This window comes from Chenopodium album, chromosome 2, assembly GCF_948465745.1.
Source record: "Chenopodium album chromosome 2, dcCheAlbu1.1, whole genome shotgun sequence".
NCBI lineage: Eukaryota > Viridiplantae > Streptophyta > Magnoliopsida > Caryophyllales > Amaranthaceae > Chenopodium > Chenopodium album.
Window position 1 is genome coordinate 6,787,801 of NC_137835.1, and position 17,988 is coordinate 6,805,788.

General features: G+C 30.8%; 1 protein-coding gene across 1 annotated transcript; it reads left to right on the plus strand.

Moving 5' to 3' along the window:
* Positions 1–9,100: 9,100 nt before the first annotated feature.
* Positions 9,101–16,121, plus strand: LOC145567482 (amine oxidase [copper-containing] gamma 1-like). Its single transcript, XM_081626778.1, has 5 exons — positions 9,101–9,614; positions 11,868–12,544; positions 12,794–12,907; positions 15,279–15,826; positions 15,920–16,121. The coding sequence occupies exons 1-5, from the start codon at positions 9,101–9,103 to the stop codon at positions 16,119–16,121; spliced, it is 2,055 nt and encodes a 684-aa protein (XP_081482904.1).
* The last annotated feature ends 1,867 nt before the right edge of the window (positions 16,122–17,988 follow it).

Below are 17,988 nucleotides of genomic sequence, written 5' to 3' on the forward strand. Positions count from 1 at the left end.
CAGCCAACAGTGAGAAAGAGGAGGGAAATCGGCGACGGGAAAGGGACGGGGTTTTCGATGTGGTGGTTTTCAGATCAGGTGGGTGGGGGGTGGCGTCGTCGCGGGGAGGTAGGGCTGGTGGGGGGGTGGCGTCGTCGCGGGGAGGCAGGTGCTGGTGGGGGGGGTGGCGTCGGCGCGGGGAGGCAGGGCTGGGTGGCGGGGAGGCACGGCTGGGTGGCGGGGTACTATTATTTTTTTTAAGTTTTTTTTTAATTATTTTTTAAGTTTTTTTTAATTAAATGTTTTTTCTTTTTTTTTAATAAATTAAATTATTAAATAATTAGATAATGGGACCCACTAACGGCAAAGTTGACAAAATGCTAACGGAGGTACTGATATCTATAGTTTATTCATTTTTGAGGTACCAATTTAAAATAAAATTTTAGATGGGTACTAAAATTCAATTACCCCCATTTTCGAGGTACCGAAATCCAAATTTTCCATAATTTTATATACATGTGTTTTTTTTAGTATATATATAGGGTAAAAATATCTTATGCAATCTATTATGCATTAAACTAATACAAATCAAAATAGATTACATTATTTAATTATTTGTACCACAAAATTAATAACTTTTCATTTCTTATCGTAATCATCTAAAGGGTATTAATTTTGCTAGTGTAGCAAAATTGAGTTAAGAAATGGAAAATTTTGCTATGATCACATTCTAAAAAATTACAGTAGCAAAATTGAGCTAAAAAAATTGTAAATTAACCCAAATCCTACCACCAACCCAACCCAAATTTCCGCCGCTATTTCTTTGATTCTGGCCACCAATCCCTTCCTCTTCCCGACTTCGACCACTTATCATTTTCATATTTCCTATCTCAACCATTAAATTTTTGGGAGGATGGCTAGAAAGATCAAAAAAGAGAGGTGGGAAACGAGGTGGACAATCAGGTGCCTCAAAAAAAATGGGTGGACAATCAGGGTTTGTCCACTCTTGAGTCTTGATACAATATTTAATATTTATTTATTTATATATTACTTTTTAAGTGTATCGATAAAGATGTCAAATGTGAGTGAAGAAGTTTGGATGATAGTTGAACGTTTTTCACATGTTGATTGATTGTCTGAATATTATTGCAACAACCCTTTTTAATTTCTCTGTAATAAATTTGAATAGTGGTAATAATTTGGATTGTTGCTAAGTAATGAGTTGTCAATTCAATGTATGAGTCCTTGTTTGGTTGCAAAAGATTAGGGGAAATTGAGACAACTTCGAGTGGTTAGGTTCTAATAAGTGAAATTCACTCAGAATATTTATGTAATAACTATCTACTATAGAGACTTTCGATTTACTAGTATGATGATATTCATTTTTTAAGAATACTTGAAATATGATAAGCTCTTAATTATATATATTCTGGGTTCAAGATATTAAAAGTTGTTGGAACTTACCTATTTATTGTAGTGTTGTTTTAAAAATGAAGTGAAGATAAAAGATTTCGCTAGTTTCGGCAATTAAAAAAAATTGTTAATAATTGGTGGAACTTAATTAAATTAGATTAAACCCCGTGCAATGCACGGTTGTTAAATAATCTAATGACAATAAATTTTACCAAAAATAATGGATATAAATATTATAAATAGACTTAGTAGTAAAAAATTTGAAATATTGTGAAAGAAATTAATTAAACATGTAATAGTTACAATGGGCAATTTGATATTTAAGGGCATTTATTTTAGATTTTATACAAACTAAAAGTCATAATTTAATTACAATAAGTTTTTTTTTAGTAAGTGGTTTTCGATGGAAAACTTTTTATAATATTTTGTCAAGTGTTCTCTAAGTTTTTCCTTTAGTATAATGTAATTGATTGATAAGTTTTTTTTAGTAAGTGGTTTTGGAGGAAAAACTTTGTATAATATTTTGCCAAGTGTTCTCTAAATTTCGCCTTTAGTATAATGTAATTGATTATATGGCTTGGTAATTCTATACTTAAAAATTTCGCATGCGATAATATGTTAAAAGGAGTATTGGTAAATGTACACTTTTATTTTTACATAAAGAGGTGAAGTATATGGCTTCCCAACTGTAATCCCCACAATTTTGTGAAATTTTTTAATTATATTTTATTATAATTATACGTATATTATTATAATTATGTATTTGTATAGATTATTTAAATATAAATTAATCAAAGATTTATGTAGTATATACTAGATGAAGCCCGTGCAATGCACATTTTGTTTGAATTTTTAAAAATAATTTTTTAATTTTATTTATGTGCTAAAATTGGTTATATATTTAGAGAAAATTCTCATTCGCCAATTTTGCTTACGTGGTATTTGAATTGTTTAATTATAAAAGATTTTAATACTCTCTTATTTAATTGGCTACTATTAAAATTTATAATCCCACGTGGCGCATTAAGAATAACAATAATACTTAATGACAACAATTTAAAGTCTTGGTTATTATTACTAAAAGTTATAATTCTACGCAACGCATTAAGAATAACAATAATACTATAATGACAACAATTCAAAGTCTACCAATCCTTAAAAAACGTTTCTACAACCTATATTATTTCTTATAGTACTTTACTTCGTCAAAGACGTTTTATAAAAATCAACTTTATCCCATGTGGCCGACCCCACTCGGGAAATAAGACTTTGATTAATTGAACTTTAATTTGGTCCAATTGCTCAATTTGGAGCTCAGTATTAATTGTTTAATTTCCAACTCAATTAAAGTATTTTTGACGATATATTTGATCTTTGTAAAATAAAAAAATATTAGCATTATTGGCAAAAGAGAAACCTACAAAATACAGTACAAAAAAAAAAACCAAAAAAAAATGCACTCAATATCACTTTCATACCTATTTAAGAAGCCATTGATGAACTTTAACGTAGAGGTCAAGAGACTTTATTTATATTATTGTTATGTTGATAATTGAATGAACAAATGTGGTATAAAACCAATTTATATATATGGAGGAATGAACAAATGTGGTATAAAACTTATTTATATATATGTGTAATATATTATATATTTCCCCCGTTCTGTTAATATTGCAACAAGGAGGAAATTACGCATTCCGAAACACATTTTATGTGCTAAATATCTGTAATTGTGTAAGAGTAAAAATTATAAAAAGTTGATATTGTGAAAGTATTATATGAGACGAATCCAACAAGATCCCACTTGACTATATATTGCTTAACGTATAACTCATATTATATGGTCAAACAAGAGTGATGAATAGTGCAAAAAGTCCATTGTTGCAATATTAATAGAACGGAGGAAGTATAATATATAATATAAATTTGTTTAGGATTTTAAGTCATTATGAAAGTTTTTATAATTATTTTTATTAATAATTTATAAAATAAATTCATTTACATGTGATTACGAGATAGTTTTTTACTCTCTTTTGACCTTTAATATCCTAAATGTGGTACAAAACCTATTTTTCAACCAAACATAGAAAATACTTAACTTTGTTATGGTTGCCTTTGCTTTCTACTCCCTTTTGATTATATTTTAATTTCTATTATAACTAATTTGCATATTTACAAACATATAATTTTGACCTTTAATATCTGAAATATACATTTGTAAAAGTTAAACAGGATGTTTATAAACTACCAAGTGACAGGATTTGAGAATCTAACAATTTTCACGTGATCATGTTTTTTCTTTTGTTTCAGGTGCAGAAGAGTCCCTTGTAGTAATTTCCAAACGTGGCGTGAATTTCCTATTAATTGGACACACCGGTGAGTCAACGAATCTCTTAATTGCTTTTCAATACCTTGTATTTCCATTTCGAATGCTTTTTTGTGCTTTAGCTGAAAGCATATTGAACCACAAGTGTTTTTATTAAATATGGATCCTATTGTAATTTGATTTCTCCATGACTCCAAGTGTATTATATATACATATAATTATATGAAATTACTGCTCATTTAAAATATATGTAATGGATCGCCAATTCCATTTTTCCAAAATAGTTTGGCATTCTCATTGCTCTTTTTTTCATTTCAGGATGACGGCAACCAACTAATTTTATAGATCTTTGTCAATTTCGTAGTGCTGATATGTTTCGTGTTGGTTTGCAGGAGCTGGTAAATCAAAAGCACTTAAAAAATACTGTATAAAAGTTAAAAGCAACCGAGGATAGAAATAGAGAAAGCCAGTAAGACCCTTTCTCAAAGAATGACATATTTTATTGAATTTTGTTGAATACATATTTATTGAATTTTATATTTTAGGATTTTTTTGAAAATAACACCACAAATTTTACAAAAAAACGGATTATAACACCACAATTTTTCGAATTTGTATCATAACACCACAAAAAAATCCAAAAATTGGATTTCACCACCATGTAACGGATTCTTTGATGAAATCCGTTAATGGGGTCCGTACAAGACACGTGTCAAGTGGTTTAAATAAATATTAAAAAAAAAACCTAACCTAGCCATCCCACCACCTCTGCACCACCTGCCTCAACCGGCAACCGCCGCCGGTATCTACTACCCCAACAAAATCCGACGAAACTAAAGCCTTTGACCGCCGATCAACCACTTCGCCACCTCTCCCTCCCCGAAAACCACCTTAAGCCCTCCAAACCACCGCAAAAACCATCCCTAACCGCCGCAAAATCCACCCCCATTTCCTGATCTGCCGCGAAATCCACACCCATTTCCCTAGTTTTGCGAAATCGGCCAATCGAGGGTTGTCATGGTCGATTTCGACCGTTTTGAGGTGAAAGGTAAGGGTTTTCGTGGTAAGTGTTTGCTTTGGTAGGTGGTTAATTGCGGTGATTTGTGGCGATTAAACAGGGTTGAGGTGGTTCTCGAAAAGGGGGAAGAATAGAAGGGGAATTTCGCCAGGTTTCGAGGGTGCAGGTGACGCCGTCGGCTTGGGTTTGACGTTGCACGGCTGAAGAAGGTGGTGCTGGTAGTGGGGTTGGCTGGGTTTAGGTTAGGGTTTTTTTTTAATTTTTCTTTTTTTAAACCAATGTCTTATTGACACGTGTCCATCGTGGGTCCCTTTAACGGATTCCATCCAAAAATCAGTTGGATGGTGGTGAAATCAATTTTTTTTGATTTTTTTTGTGGTGTTATGATACAAATTCGAAAAAATTATGGTGTTATAATCCGTTTTTTGTAAAATTTGTGGTGTTATTTTCAAAAAAAATCCTATATTTTATTGAATTTTATTTCGAATTTATGAAGTGACTAGCAAAAATAAAATAAACGAGATAGTAGATTATTACATTAAAAATATTTACAAGTTAACAAATTATACAAAAATATTTACGAAATAAAAATTAACCTAAATATATTTACATAGTAAGTATTTATTATTCACTTATTCAGTAAACTAGTGTGAAGATTTTCATTTATTCGCAATACTTGATAGATGACAAACACTTAAATTATATGTACTCTGATTTAATATATTAAACGTTGATGAAAATTTGCTTATATTTTTTACATGATAGTGATTTTTAATCATTTAAACTTTTTTAATTGTTGAATCTTACAAATAATGGAATCTCATTTTAGATTGTGTATCAAAAATTAAGTGAATATATTATTCTGTTTTATTTATTATATTTCAAATTCATGATTATTTATAATTAAATATTAAATAACTTGTTAATTCTATATTCGAAAGTATCGGTAATATATTAAATAGAGTATTGGTAAATACACCATTTTTTAGATAAATAGCTAAAATATCATGATTTTACGATAACATTACTATACTATTAAATTTTCTTTTACAATCAAAAGAAAACGGGTATATATATGAATTTTGAATTATTTTTTTTAAATTTTAATATTTTTTATTGTATATTGCTAATTATCCTATATAATTGATTATTTTTTATGAATTTTGTGCTTGTTTCATTGTGTATTGACTATCTACTAATTAGAATTTCTCAAGAATAAGTATAATGTATCATTAAACTAATACGAGTAGTTGAATAGGTTTTTTAAATAATTCTATGAATTTTTTAATTAAAAAAATTAGATACAAGAGTATATTATAATTGGGCAAAACTTATTGTTATACCGTATGTCACTAGTAGTGATGTAATACGGTTTATGAATGTCGTATATACTCGCTATAATGACACAGATTATGAAAATTTTGCAATTTAGGCAGTAACGAATCTAGCATTTTATATATACAAATTGGTTAAAATTAAATTAAAGTTAAATAAATTATATTATAATTATTTATTTTCTTTAAAAATAAAAATATTATAATTATATATAAATTAACAAATTACATGAAATCATATATATATAGAATTATATATATTATATTGAACATTATTGATACATTTAATTATATATATTATATTGAACATTATTGATACATTTAATTATATATATTATATTGAACATTATTGATACATTTAATTATTAATATTGATAAATCAATAATAATTTTATATTACTTTTCTCATATTAAATAATTCAATATTAAATAACTTATTATTTTTTCATATTTCATATATTAATTTATGTGTGATTTTATTTATATGATTTGTATAATTTCATTTATTACTTTTTTATGTCTTATATTAAAGTAGAATTATAACTTATTTTGTGTCAAAAGAATTATAACTTATTAATTTAATTTACATGATTTAATAAAAAAATTGTGACTTTTTTTTTCTATATAACATACTCATAATTTTTTAAAATTAGCAAAATTGTTCGTTGTTAAGGGTTGGATATTTCTTAAAATAGAAAAGAAGTTAACTAAAATTTTCACACAAATTCTTGAAACAACGATGAGTGCTTTATTTGATTGTTTATATATATATATATATATATATATATATGTATATATATATATATGTATATATATATATATGTATATATATATATATATGTATATATATATATATGTATATATATATATATATGTATATATATATATATGTATATGTATATATATATATATAGCACTATGCAAGAGAATAATTAACTGTACATTCTTATTTAAAAAAAAAAATCATTTAAACATTAAATTTTTGCAGATTATTATAAAGGGGCGTTTGTTCACAAAATGGTATTTATTTGAAATTAGGGTGGTATACAGTTAGAACTTGATTCATTATACATTGTGCTTGTATGTTATTTAGGAATGAATTTTTTTATATTTATTTGATACGTAAAAGTGTAGTTTGAGCCATACCCACCTCCTTTCGGGTTTCTAAATTCCATATTTTATGGGATTGAGATATGAGTTTAAAAAATAGATTTATCTTTAAAAAAAATATTAAGTATGAATTTTACTAGCTCATTCCAATTTCTAACCCCATACCTTATATCTAAAACCTACGAACCAAACGCTCCCTAAAGGATTTGTATATTATGAAGAAAAAAAAAATATAATTTCCGGTTAGTTTTACCTTTTTTTTGTCTCTCACATTAAACAAATATGTGAATCCACGTCTTACACTGTAATAAACACTATTATTCTATATCACCAAATCGGCGTTGCACCGAGTTACCACTTTGATTAAATTGTTTTTTTTTTTATCAAATATATTATCATTTTTTTTGACAAAATGAAATATATTATGATTGGTTATGTATGCTATGCATAAATGTTAAAAAAATGTTACTAATTGATAAATAGTATAGAAAGATAATTTTTAACACTATATATATTGTTTGTGAAATGTTGATTTTATTATTCTTATTTATTTATTTTTTCAGACTGCTTATCTCATATTTCATTTTTAATTGATGCATGTCATTTATAGTTATATTTATATGTATAGATAATAGATGACATTAATTTTGATTGGGTAAGGAAGTAGATCTTGTTTCCTTAAGGTCTAACATCAAAAGCTTTTTTATAATAGTTGGAACAATTTGTTAATTGGTAATGACGTGTCATTAAGGGATGATGTGACACAATGCTATGAGAGGGGAATGACGTGGCACATAAACGATTTTAGGAACGCTTTTTAATATATAAGTATAGATTCGTGTTCAACGGTAAGTAACTAGTACAACCCAAATTATCACGTTGTTTAAAAATACACCTAAGGCTTGTTCATTTTTACTGAATATTTACAAGATTTGAACACGAAATACCGCTCTAATTCTATAAGTAATTATCTTACCACCAAGCTATATGTGATTTTTTTATGCAATCCTTTGAGTACAAAAATTAATATGTGGCAAATAACAATATGAACAACAAATTTAATTACAAGAAATTGAATCATAAATTACAACGTATGTTAATGATCAATTTATATAATAATCCGGGGCATCGTCCTAACCCAAAAACTAGTTGATAATTAAAAGTATTCCCTATTGAAAAAATAGATTGGCAAGAATAAAAAGAGAAGTATTGAAAGTATAAAAATAGGGAAAGTTTATTCTAATTAGCTATTGATTGAGCCCGAGCAATAATTTACTTCCAAAATTCAACAAGTTTTTAATAAGTTAAAGTGAAATTTCACGCACCCCTTAATAATCAAGAGAATGAATTTGAAAAATAAAAGCATAGTACTCAAGTAAACAATTTACTTATCTCAATTTAATAATTTCTCAAATTCCTTGCTCGTATGAGATTAGTAGATTACTACGGACTAACAGAAATGAATAGACGATTACTTGATTGGCTGTTGACTGTGCATTATGTTTGCTACAAAATTGTGAATGTAATAATTTGAAAGCAAGTTAATTGGTCAAGCTTTAATAAATAAAAAATGCCCGAGAAATGACGTTAAATATATGACTTGGAACTTATTTCTTTTATACTCAAGTCATAATCTATCTATGGCCGGCTAGATAATCACATATTTGATTTACAAATCAACTATAATAATTCCCTTTAAACCTCACCCTAACTCTTCTTAATTATAATTTATTAGGCTCGATAATCAACCATTTTTCATCTTATTATGTTGAATTTATGCATGTTATTATAATCCTTATACTATGCCAATGAATACCCTCTACTGCTATATATATACACACACATTCACATACAAATCAGATCAACCATCATTTTAATAACACCTTTTTCTCTAGCTAGACACATTAACGTTTGAGCCATATGGCTTATTTTAAAACCCAAAATTGCTACCTTACTATTCTTTCTCTACTAATAAGTTCCTTACAGTTGACAACTTCTAAAGCTGAATTAAACAATCATACAACTGATGTAGCTCATCATCCAATGGACCCATTAACGGTCCAAGAGATAAACCAGGTTCGAGCTATACTCTCTTCCTATGCGGCTAATAAGTCCTTTTCTCTTCACTCAGTGGTCCTAGAGGAGCCCCTTAAGTCTTACGTACTTAATTGGAGGCAAGGTGATCCTTTGCCCCCTAGAAAGGCCTCTGTTGTTGCACGTTTTGATGATGGGCCATTCCTCATGCTTGTCGTGGATCTAAAGTTGGGTCGGGTTGATCAGGTTAAGACTAACCCAACGTCGGGGTATCCTGTTCCAACTCTAGAGGAGATGTTAGCTGCCTTGAATGCACCATTTACTAGTGCTCAGTTTAACAAGAGCATCACTGATCGTGGGGTTGACTATAAGCACTTGGTCTGTGCACCTTTGTCTCCAGGTTTGAATTCTTTTACATATAATTGTGTGCTTACTTATTTCCCTTAAAAAAAATTGTGGTTACTTATTATTTTCGAAAAACTTTGTATACATTAGATTAATTAATCTACTAATTAACGTACTACTTATAAAAATAACTCCATATATATATATACCCGTCCATGGCATCTTCACATGCAAAAGAATTAAAAGAATTAACTAGACTTTTGACATTTACTATTTGTGTATATATACTTACTCTTACCATTTTTTATTCTAGGAGTCATAGTTGTACAGTAGAGCAACACGAATCCAGGACCCAGTCATATTTCATCCATGTTATTATCTTCATAAATTATTTTCGATCTCGAATTGCAATGTTGTTTGACTAGATTTACAATAACTTCATAGGTGATGATGACATTACCATAAGTCATATGCTTTTTTTTTTTTTTAAAAAAAAGCAAATTAAAATATGGAGTACTTCTTTGTCACAAAATAAAGAAGAAAAAAAAAGGGAGTACTTCCTTTGTTACTTCTTGTTTTTTTGACTTGTGATAAGAAATTATTTAAATGCAACATATATTTGAATGTTATTATTAAATCACATGTCACACACATAACAACGTTGTATCCTATGTCAGTATCATTAGTAAGCAAAAAACAAAAACAAAAATTTTTTCAAACAATTTTGCTAACGAATGTCTACGACTCTACGGGGTGTTGGATAAGTATTTAAAAAATTACCTAAAATGGTATTAATTTGAAAAAACGTGACAAAATCACGCATCGATCGGTGTAATTAATGTTAATTTTAGTTTAAACTTTCTACTTTTAACTAGCTTATCTAATGCCCTCAAAACGTTCATGAGTACTTGCCTTTTTCAAAATAAGAAAAATAAAATAGCCCACATTGACTTTTTCTATCGCTTTCATTGATCCAGTTAAATTGACTTTGACTTTTTTTTTTTACTTACTTTATTTCACTCTCGTACACTTATACATATTCCTAGTTTGTTTTTTTTTTTTAAAAGTACATATGTAGTAGGTAGGTTGATTATAGGTTTTTCTAATCAAAACCAAACATTTGCACTATTACATCAAATACATCTATTTGGCTAAATTAAAAAAGGAAAAATTGCCCAGAATAATTCCACCTTTGACTCATCCGCCCAAAATAATCCCACATTTCGATTACTTTTAAATAATCCGACCTTTATATACAATACGCTCCCAATAGTCCCAAATGACTTGAAACCAGCTAAACAAGTTACCATTTGTGACTTGGGATTATTTCAACACGTGTCATTACGTGAGTGGTCTCATCCAAAAAAAAATAAATAAATAAAAATAAAAATAAAAAAAAATTATTGAAAATTTAAAAAAAAAAAAGAAATCCAACGGCCACCCTCGATCTCTCTAGCAGACCCACCGCCGACCACCCCTACCCAGCCCACCAACCGAACCACCTCCTCTACCCAACCCTCCAACCGAAACTAACGACCTCTAGCTATATGATAGGTTTGCGATTTTGGGTCTGATTTTGGGGCTGATTTGTGGGGATTCGAAGTGCGCGCGACTGCTCTAGTTTGTGGTGTTTGCCGGTGATTGTTGGTGCAGTTGTGGTGGGTCGTTTGGTGTTTGCTGCGGGGAGAGTGGCTATGATGTTGTTGCAGGTTTGTGGTGGCGCGTTTGTGAAGGAGAAGTAGCAGCATTAGGGCTGCTTTTCTGGTGGTTTTGAGCGATGTTGCTGGTTTGGTTGCTAGGTTCGGGTCGGGCGGAAACGGCGAGGGAGAGGGAGGGGGTGGCCAGAATCGAGAAGGGGAAGGGAGTTGGTGGTCTGAATCGTGGAGAGGAAGGGACATGGTGCCGGAATTGGGTAAGGGTCCGGTTGCAAGGCTACCGGAATCTGGGTTTTAATTTTTTTTTCTTCTGTTTTTTATTTTATTTTCAATTTTTGTTTTTTTTTAAGAAAAAAATTATTTTTTAGACCAATCATAGGCTGACACGTGTGTGGTAACTTGTAATAATAAGTTAGATGACCGGTTAGGACCATTTAAAGCGGAAGATGTATAAAGGTCGGATTATTTAAAAATAATCGAAAGGTGGGATTATTTTGGGCGGATGAACAAAAGGTGGGATTATCCCGGGCAATTTTTCCATTAAAAAATCGAGAAGTCTTCCAAGTATGTGTATAAGGTTATGTATAAAGTAAATTATGCGTAGAAGTTTTGAGAGAAGACTTCTCCTAACTTTAATGTATTTTTCGATGTAGGGTGGCATGGAAAAAAAGAGGAGCACAAGAGGATAATAAATATACAATGCTTCTCTGCGGAAGACACGGTTAATTTTTACATGAGACCAATTGAAGGATTAACCGTAGTCGTTAATTTGGACACTAATCAAGTGATTGAAATTATGGACTATGGAAAACACATTCCAATTCCTAAGGGTATTAACTCAGATTATCGTTTTTCGGCCCAAAATAACTTAAATAAAATCAATAAGCCCATTAACCCAATATCCATTGAGCAGCCCAAAGGCCCAAGCTTCATGGTCGAAAATGACCATATGATCAAATGGGCAAATTGGGAATTTCACCTCAAACCCGACCCAAGAGCCGGGTTGGTTATTTCTCAAGCCAAGTTTTTGGACCCGGATAGTGGTGAGCTAAGAAGTGTGTTATATAAAGGAATGGTCTCGGAGCTATTTGTACCGTATATGGATCCAACAGAGTCATGGTATTTTAAGAAGTATTTCGATGCGGGCGAATATGGGCTAGGTTTGACAGCGGTGTCACTTGACCCGTATAATGATTGCCCTAAAAATGCACATTATATGGATGGAGTGTTTGTTGTTGATGGGAAACCATATATCGAATCGAACATAATTTGCGTTTTTGAGAGTTATGGTGGTGATGTTGCATGGCGTCACATTGAGGGTAATTTTAAGGTAATAATTATTACAACAATTAGACTATTTCACTCACTCTTTATATACTCTATAATGTCTGTATTACTCGTAACTTTGGATTGGACATGATTTATATTTTACTAAGATATATAATAAAAATGAGATGGTTGGTAATCAAATTGTTCATTGGCGATTGTGTTGTTTAGTTATTAAAGAATGGATACAACAAACACGTGTTTGTCTTGTATTGACGATTTTCTATATACAACTAATTGTATTGGGTTGTAGGTACGTGAGGTGAGACCGAAAGTGAAGTTGGTGGCTAGAATGGTATCAACGATTGGTAATTATGATTACATCATAGATTGGATTTTCCAATCTGATGGGCTCATTGGGACCGAGGTTAGTTTTTTTTACTTCTTTTGAATATCTCTTGGATTGTCAATTTCTCATCATATCTTATAAGATAAGCAAGAGCCTTGACATTACAAATTTAATATTTAAGTGACCCGAAAATTCCAATTATATTAACACATAAGTTTAATTGACAAATTCAAAAACTCAATTATAAGTTTAGTTGAGTACTATATCTATATAAAATAAGGTATGATGTTTGTATGATTTTTAATTAAGTACGACTAGTTATTTTATTGTTGATGGGTTACTTATTATACTTACTAGGTTAGGTCCCGTGCCATGCACGGTTATTGACAAAAAATATTATGTACGTATATACATATCAGCGATCATATATTGTAACATCTCATTTTTAGTCATTAATTTTTGTCTATCTCAATTGTATCCTTGAAACGGATATTATGTTTGCGCCATAAAAACTTATAGTAGAAGATTGTATTTTTAAAAATTATTTACAAAGATTATATTTTGCTATTCTATTTTCCATATTAATTAGTTAATTGAATGTGAATATTAAAAAAAAAAAAGGCAAATATCATTTCTATTTATATACGGAGTAGTAATTAAATTTTATAAATAATTTTCTGAAATAAATTTTCTATTAAATATATATTTTTTAAAAAAATTACTAAGGACACACCAGAAACTGACACGTGTTATTGCTGGTGTGTCTTTTAGTATATACTAGTTTTTGGCCCCGTGCAATGCACGGATTTATAAAGTAAGATTTTTTTAATAATTATAGTCGACTGACATTAAATAGAGTTAATTGAAATAAAATGACTTATGTAATAATTTTATTTTATTTTTTCAAATTTGAATTTATTAATGTCTATCTTGTAAATTCTCAAATTAATATGTGTTGCATAAATAAAATTTTTTAAAAGAATTTAAATTTTTAATAGAATTTTTTAAGGAAAATAAATGAATAGTATTTTAGAGGGAAAATTTTTCACAAAATTATGCCAAGTGTCCCATTTGGTGATTACTTTAGTATATAGTGTAGATTATTGACTAGGTTAGGTCCTGTGCCATGCACGGTTATTGACAAAAATATTATGTACGTATATACATATCAGCGATCATATATTGTAACATCTCATTTTTAGTCATTAATTTTTGTCTATCTCAATTGTATCCTTGAAACGGATATTATGTTTGCGCCATAAAAACTTATAGTAGAAGATTGTATTTTTTAAAATTATTTACAAAGATTATATTTTGATATTCTATTTTCCATATTAATTAGTTAATTGAATGTGAATATTAAAAAAAAAAAAGGCAAATATCATTTCTATTTATATACGGAGTAGTAATTAAATTTTATAAATAATTTTCTGAAATAAATTTTCTATTAAATATATATTTTTTAAAAAAATTACTAAGGACACACCAGAAACTGACACGTGTTATTGCTGGTGTGTCTTTTAGTATATATTATTGACTAGGTTAGGTCCTGTGCCATGCACGGTTATTGACAAAAATATTATGTACGTATATACATATCAGCGATCATATATTGTAACATCTCATTTTTAGTCATTAATTTTTGTCTATCTCAATTGTATCCTTGAAACGGATATTATGTTTGCGCCATAAAAACTTATAGTAGAAGATTGTATTTTTTAAAATTATTTACAAAGATTATATTTTGCTATTCTATTTTCCATATTAATTAGTTAATTGAATGTGAATATTAAAAAAAAAAGGCAAATATCATTTCTATTTATATACGGAGTAGTAATTAAATTTTATAAATAATTTTCTGAAATAAATTTTCTATTAAATATATATTTTTTAAAAAAATTACTAAGGACACACCAGAAACTGACACGTGTTATTGCTGGTGTGTCTTTTAGTATATATTATTGACTAGGTTAGGTCCTGTGCCATGCACGGTTATTGACAAAAATATTATGTACGTATATACATATCAGCGATCATATATTGTAACATCTCATTTTTAGTCATTAATTTTTGTCTATCTCAATTGTATCCTTGAAACGGATATTATGTTTGCGCCATAAAAACTTATAGTAGAAGATTGTATTTTTTTAAATTATTTACAAAGATTATATTTTGCTATTCTATTTTCCATATTAATTAGTTAATTGAATGTGAATATTAAAAAAAAAAGGCAAATATCATTTCTATTTATATACGGAGTAGTAAGTAAATTTTATAAATAATTTCCTGAAATAAATTTTCTATTAAATATATATTTTTAAAAAAAAATTACTAAGGACACACCAGAAACTGACACGTGTCATTGCTGGTGTGTCTTTAGTATATATTATTGATTAAATGTGATTTCGGTATGACAATTGTAAAGACAGATGCTTGTCATTTGTAATAGGTTGGATTGAGTGGTATTGCAATTGTGAAAGGAACAAAATACAAGAACATGAAGGAGGTTCCGAAAGAAGAAGACCTTTATGGCACATTAGTCAGTGAAAATGCAATTGGAGTCATACATGACCACTACCTTGCATTTCATCTTGACTTGGATGTGGATGGTTCGGATAACTCGTTTGTAAAGGTGGATCTCCGAAGACAAAATACTTCACCCGAAGAATCACCTAGACAAAGTTACTTAAAAGTTACAAAAAATGCTGTTAAAACTGAGAAAGGTGCACAAATCAAACTTAGTTTATATGAGCCATCAGAGTTTCATTTTGTCAACCCAAATAAGAAGACACAAGTCGGAAACCCGGTTGGGTATAAACTGGTTCCGGGTGCTAATGCAGCAAGCTTGCTTGATTTGGAGGATCCGTCTCAGAAGAGAGCGGCATTCACCAATAACCAAATATGGGTCACCCCATATAACCAAAGCGAGTCATGGGCTGGAGGGTCGTTTGTTTGGCAAAGCCATGGCGATGACACTCTTGCAACATGGTCTAATAGGTATGTAATCCATAACATCTACGAAGTATAACATAAATGTTATGCATTCGATATCTAATTAATTAATTTACAAATATTATTCGTGTTTTGCAGGGACAGACCTATAGAGAATAAGGATATTGTACTTTGGTACGTCTTAGGCTTCCATCACATACCATGTCAAGAGGATTTTCCTGTCATGCCAACAGTGACCTCAGGTTTTAATTTAAAACCTGTTAACTTTTTTAGCAAGAATCCAATACTTACAACCCCACCAAATTTCGAGAATGATCTAATTGTGTGCCCAGCTACTTAGTTATTACGCCTTCTTGAAAAAACATATCAAGCTTAATAAAGAGAGATCATTGATGTATAATATGATTGTGGTTCTTAACTTGTTGAGGTTTTGAATTAAGCTGTAATTTGTATAAATAAACAATTTCTCCATTTGAAGTTTTATTTTTACTTGTAATATGATTGTGGTTATTAAGGGTTTGAATTAAGTTTAACGATGGAGATAGCAGATAGTGATGTAATGTTTGGCTTTTTCAAGTTTTTTTGTGTGTAGTGTTTACAAATTGTTGTGCGTTCTTCATTGTTGGTAAGGTAGTGCGTCATTGAATCAGTTGATCGATAATTATGGAATTTATTAAGCATTCATCTATTTGAAATGTAATTAACAGAAAATCCTAAACACATAACATAATCTTAGACAAGACATTTGTATTCAAGTCCATCTACTATCGGAATTCTATAGTATAGACAAACAAATTAATGACCAAAGAGTTATATATAGAGCACATAATGTCAAGTATGTCAGAATACCTATAGGTTATAGAGCACATCTTGCCAAACTAACATTGAAAAAATGAAAAATTAGCTAAATAAGGATGTAGTGTTTGGCTCTGATCTCGCCGTCAAAGGTAAAGCACTTGCCACCAACAAGAGTGACGAGCACCTCTTTAGGAGAGGTACGTTGGACTTTGAATAGAATGAACTGAAGATTGGTCTTGAGTGGTTGATTGTCCTCTTTATAAGTACAGGAGTTAGCCAAGCACAAAACATTGTTGCCCAAATGAAGCATGTTAAGGAATTCAGCAATGCAATAGGGGGCAGGAAAATACTCAGAGTAAGCGAGCTTCAACCAAGTTTTGCCGGTCAGATCATAGGCAGTAAGACAATCGGGTTTTTTCTGCCTATGAAAATAAATAACATCGTCGAGCAAGGTGGTGGCCTGAGACCAGGGCCAGAAATCATGTGCGAGACAATTCCAAGTAGGCGAAGTAGCAGTAGCAGGATAAAAGGCAAAGAGGGCAGAAATACACTTGACATGCATAACAAGCCTATGTTTTTTTTTCATCAGGAATGACAGGATCAGACACGTCTAGATATTTGACGACAGGCTGAAGAAGGTAATGCGTTGTAGAGGATGGTAGGAAAGGCAAGTCCTTCCACTCTCCAACTTGAGGATCAAACACCTGTACAAGAAGCCCTACTCTTGATTCTGTAAAGGTATATATTTTACCCTCAAGCACGGCACAACACGGAACAAAAGCGAGGATTCAGCATACAAGGAGCAGCTTGAAATCTAGTAGGACTCTATAACCAAACCGCCTTTACGATCCCCAGTTGCGCACCACAGCCCCCATTTCACCTTTTCCTGACCATCGCAGGTAACCAAGACCACCAAAAATTCCCACAAACCCCACCATTCAACCAATGAACCGCTACCACCAGTAGCCACCTCACGAACTGTTTCCACCCGCCACCAAAAACTCCCACACGACAAACCTCACAAACCCAGCAGCTGCTCCTACTCCCTTTCCTCGCACACGCATCAGATCACCAATTCCCCAATTGCGCACCAAATCACAGCCTACGCCACCAATTACCACCAGTCCGCCATTCAGTGGGAAATTCGCCACCAATTTTAAACATTTTCACCCTCCATTGATTTTGTTGAGATTTGTGATTGATGGTGATGGTGGGCCATGATGTGTGAAGAAGAAATTAGGGTTGGGATGGTGCCGGTGGTCGGAGATTAAAATTGGGCGAGTAGGTAGGCTGGGGGGGGAGGAGGTGGGCTTGTCACCGGCGGCTAGTGGAGGAGGGGGGTTTTAATATTTTTTTTTGTAAGGAAAATTTGTTCAGGAAAACCTTTTAATGTAAACTTTTTGTTCAAA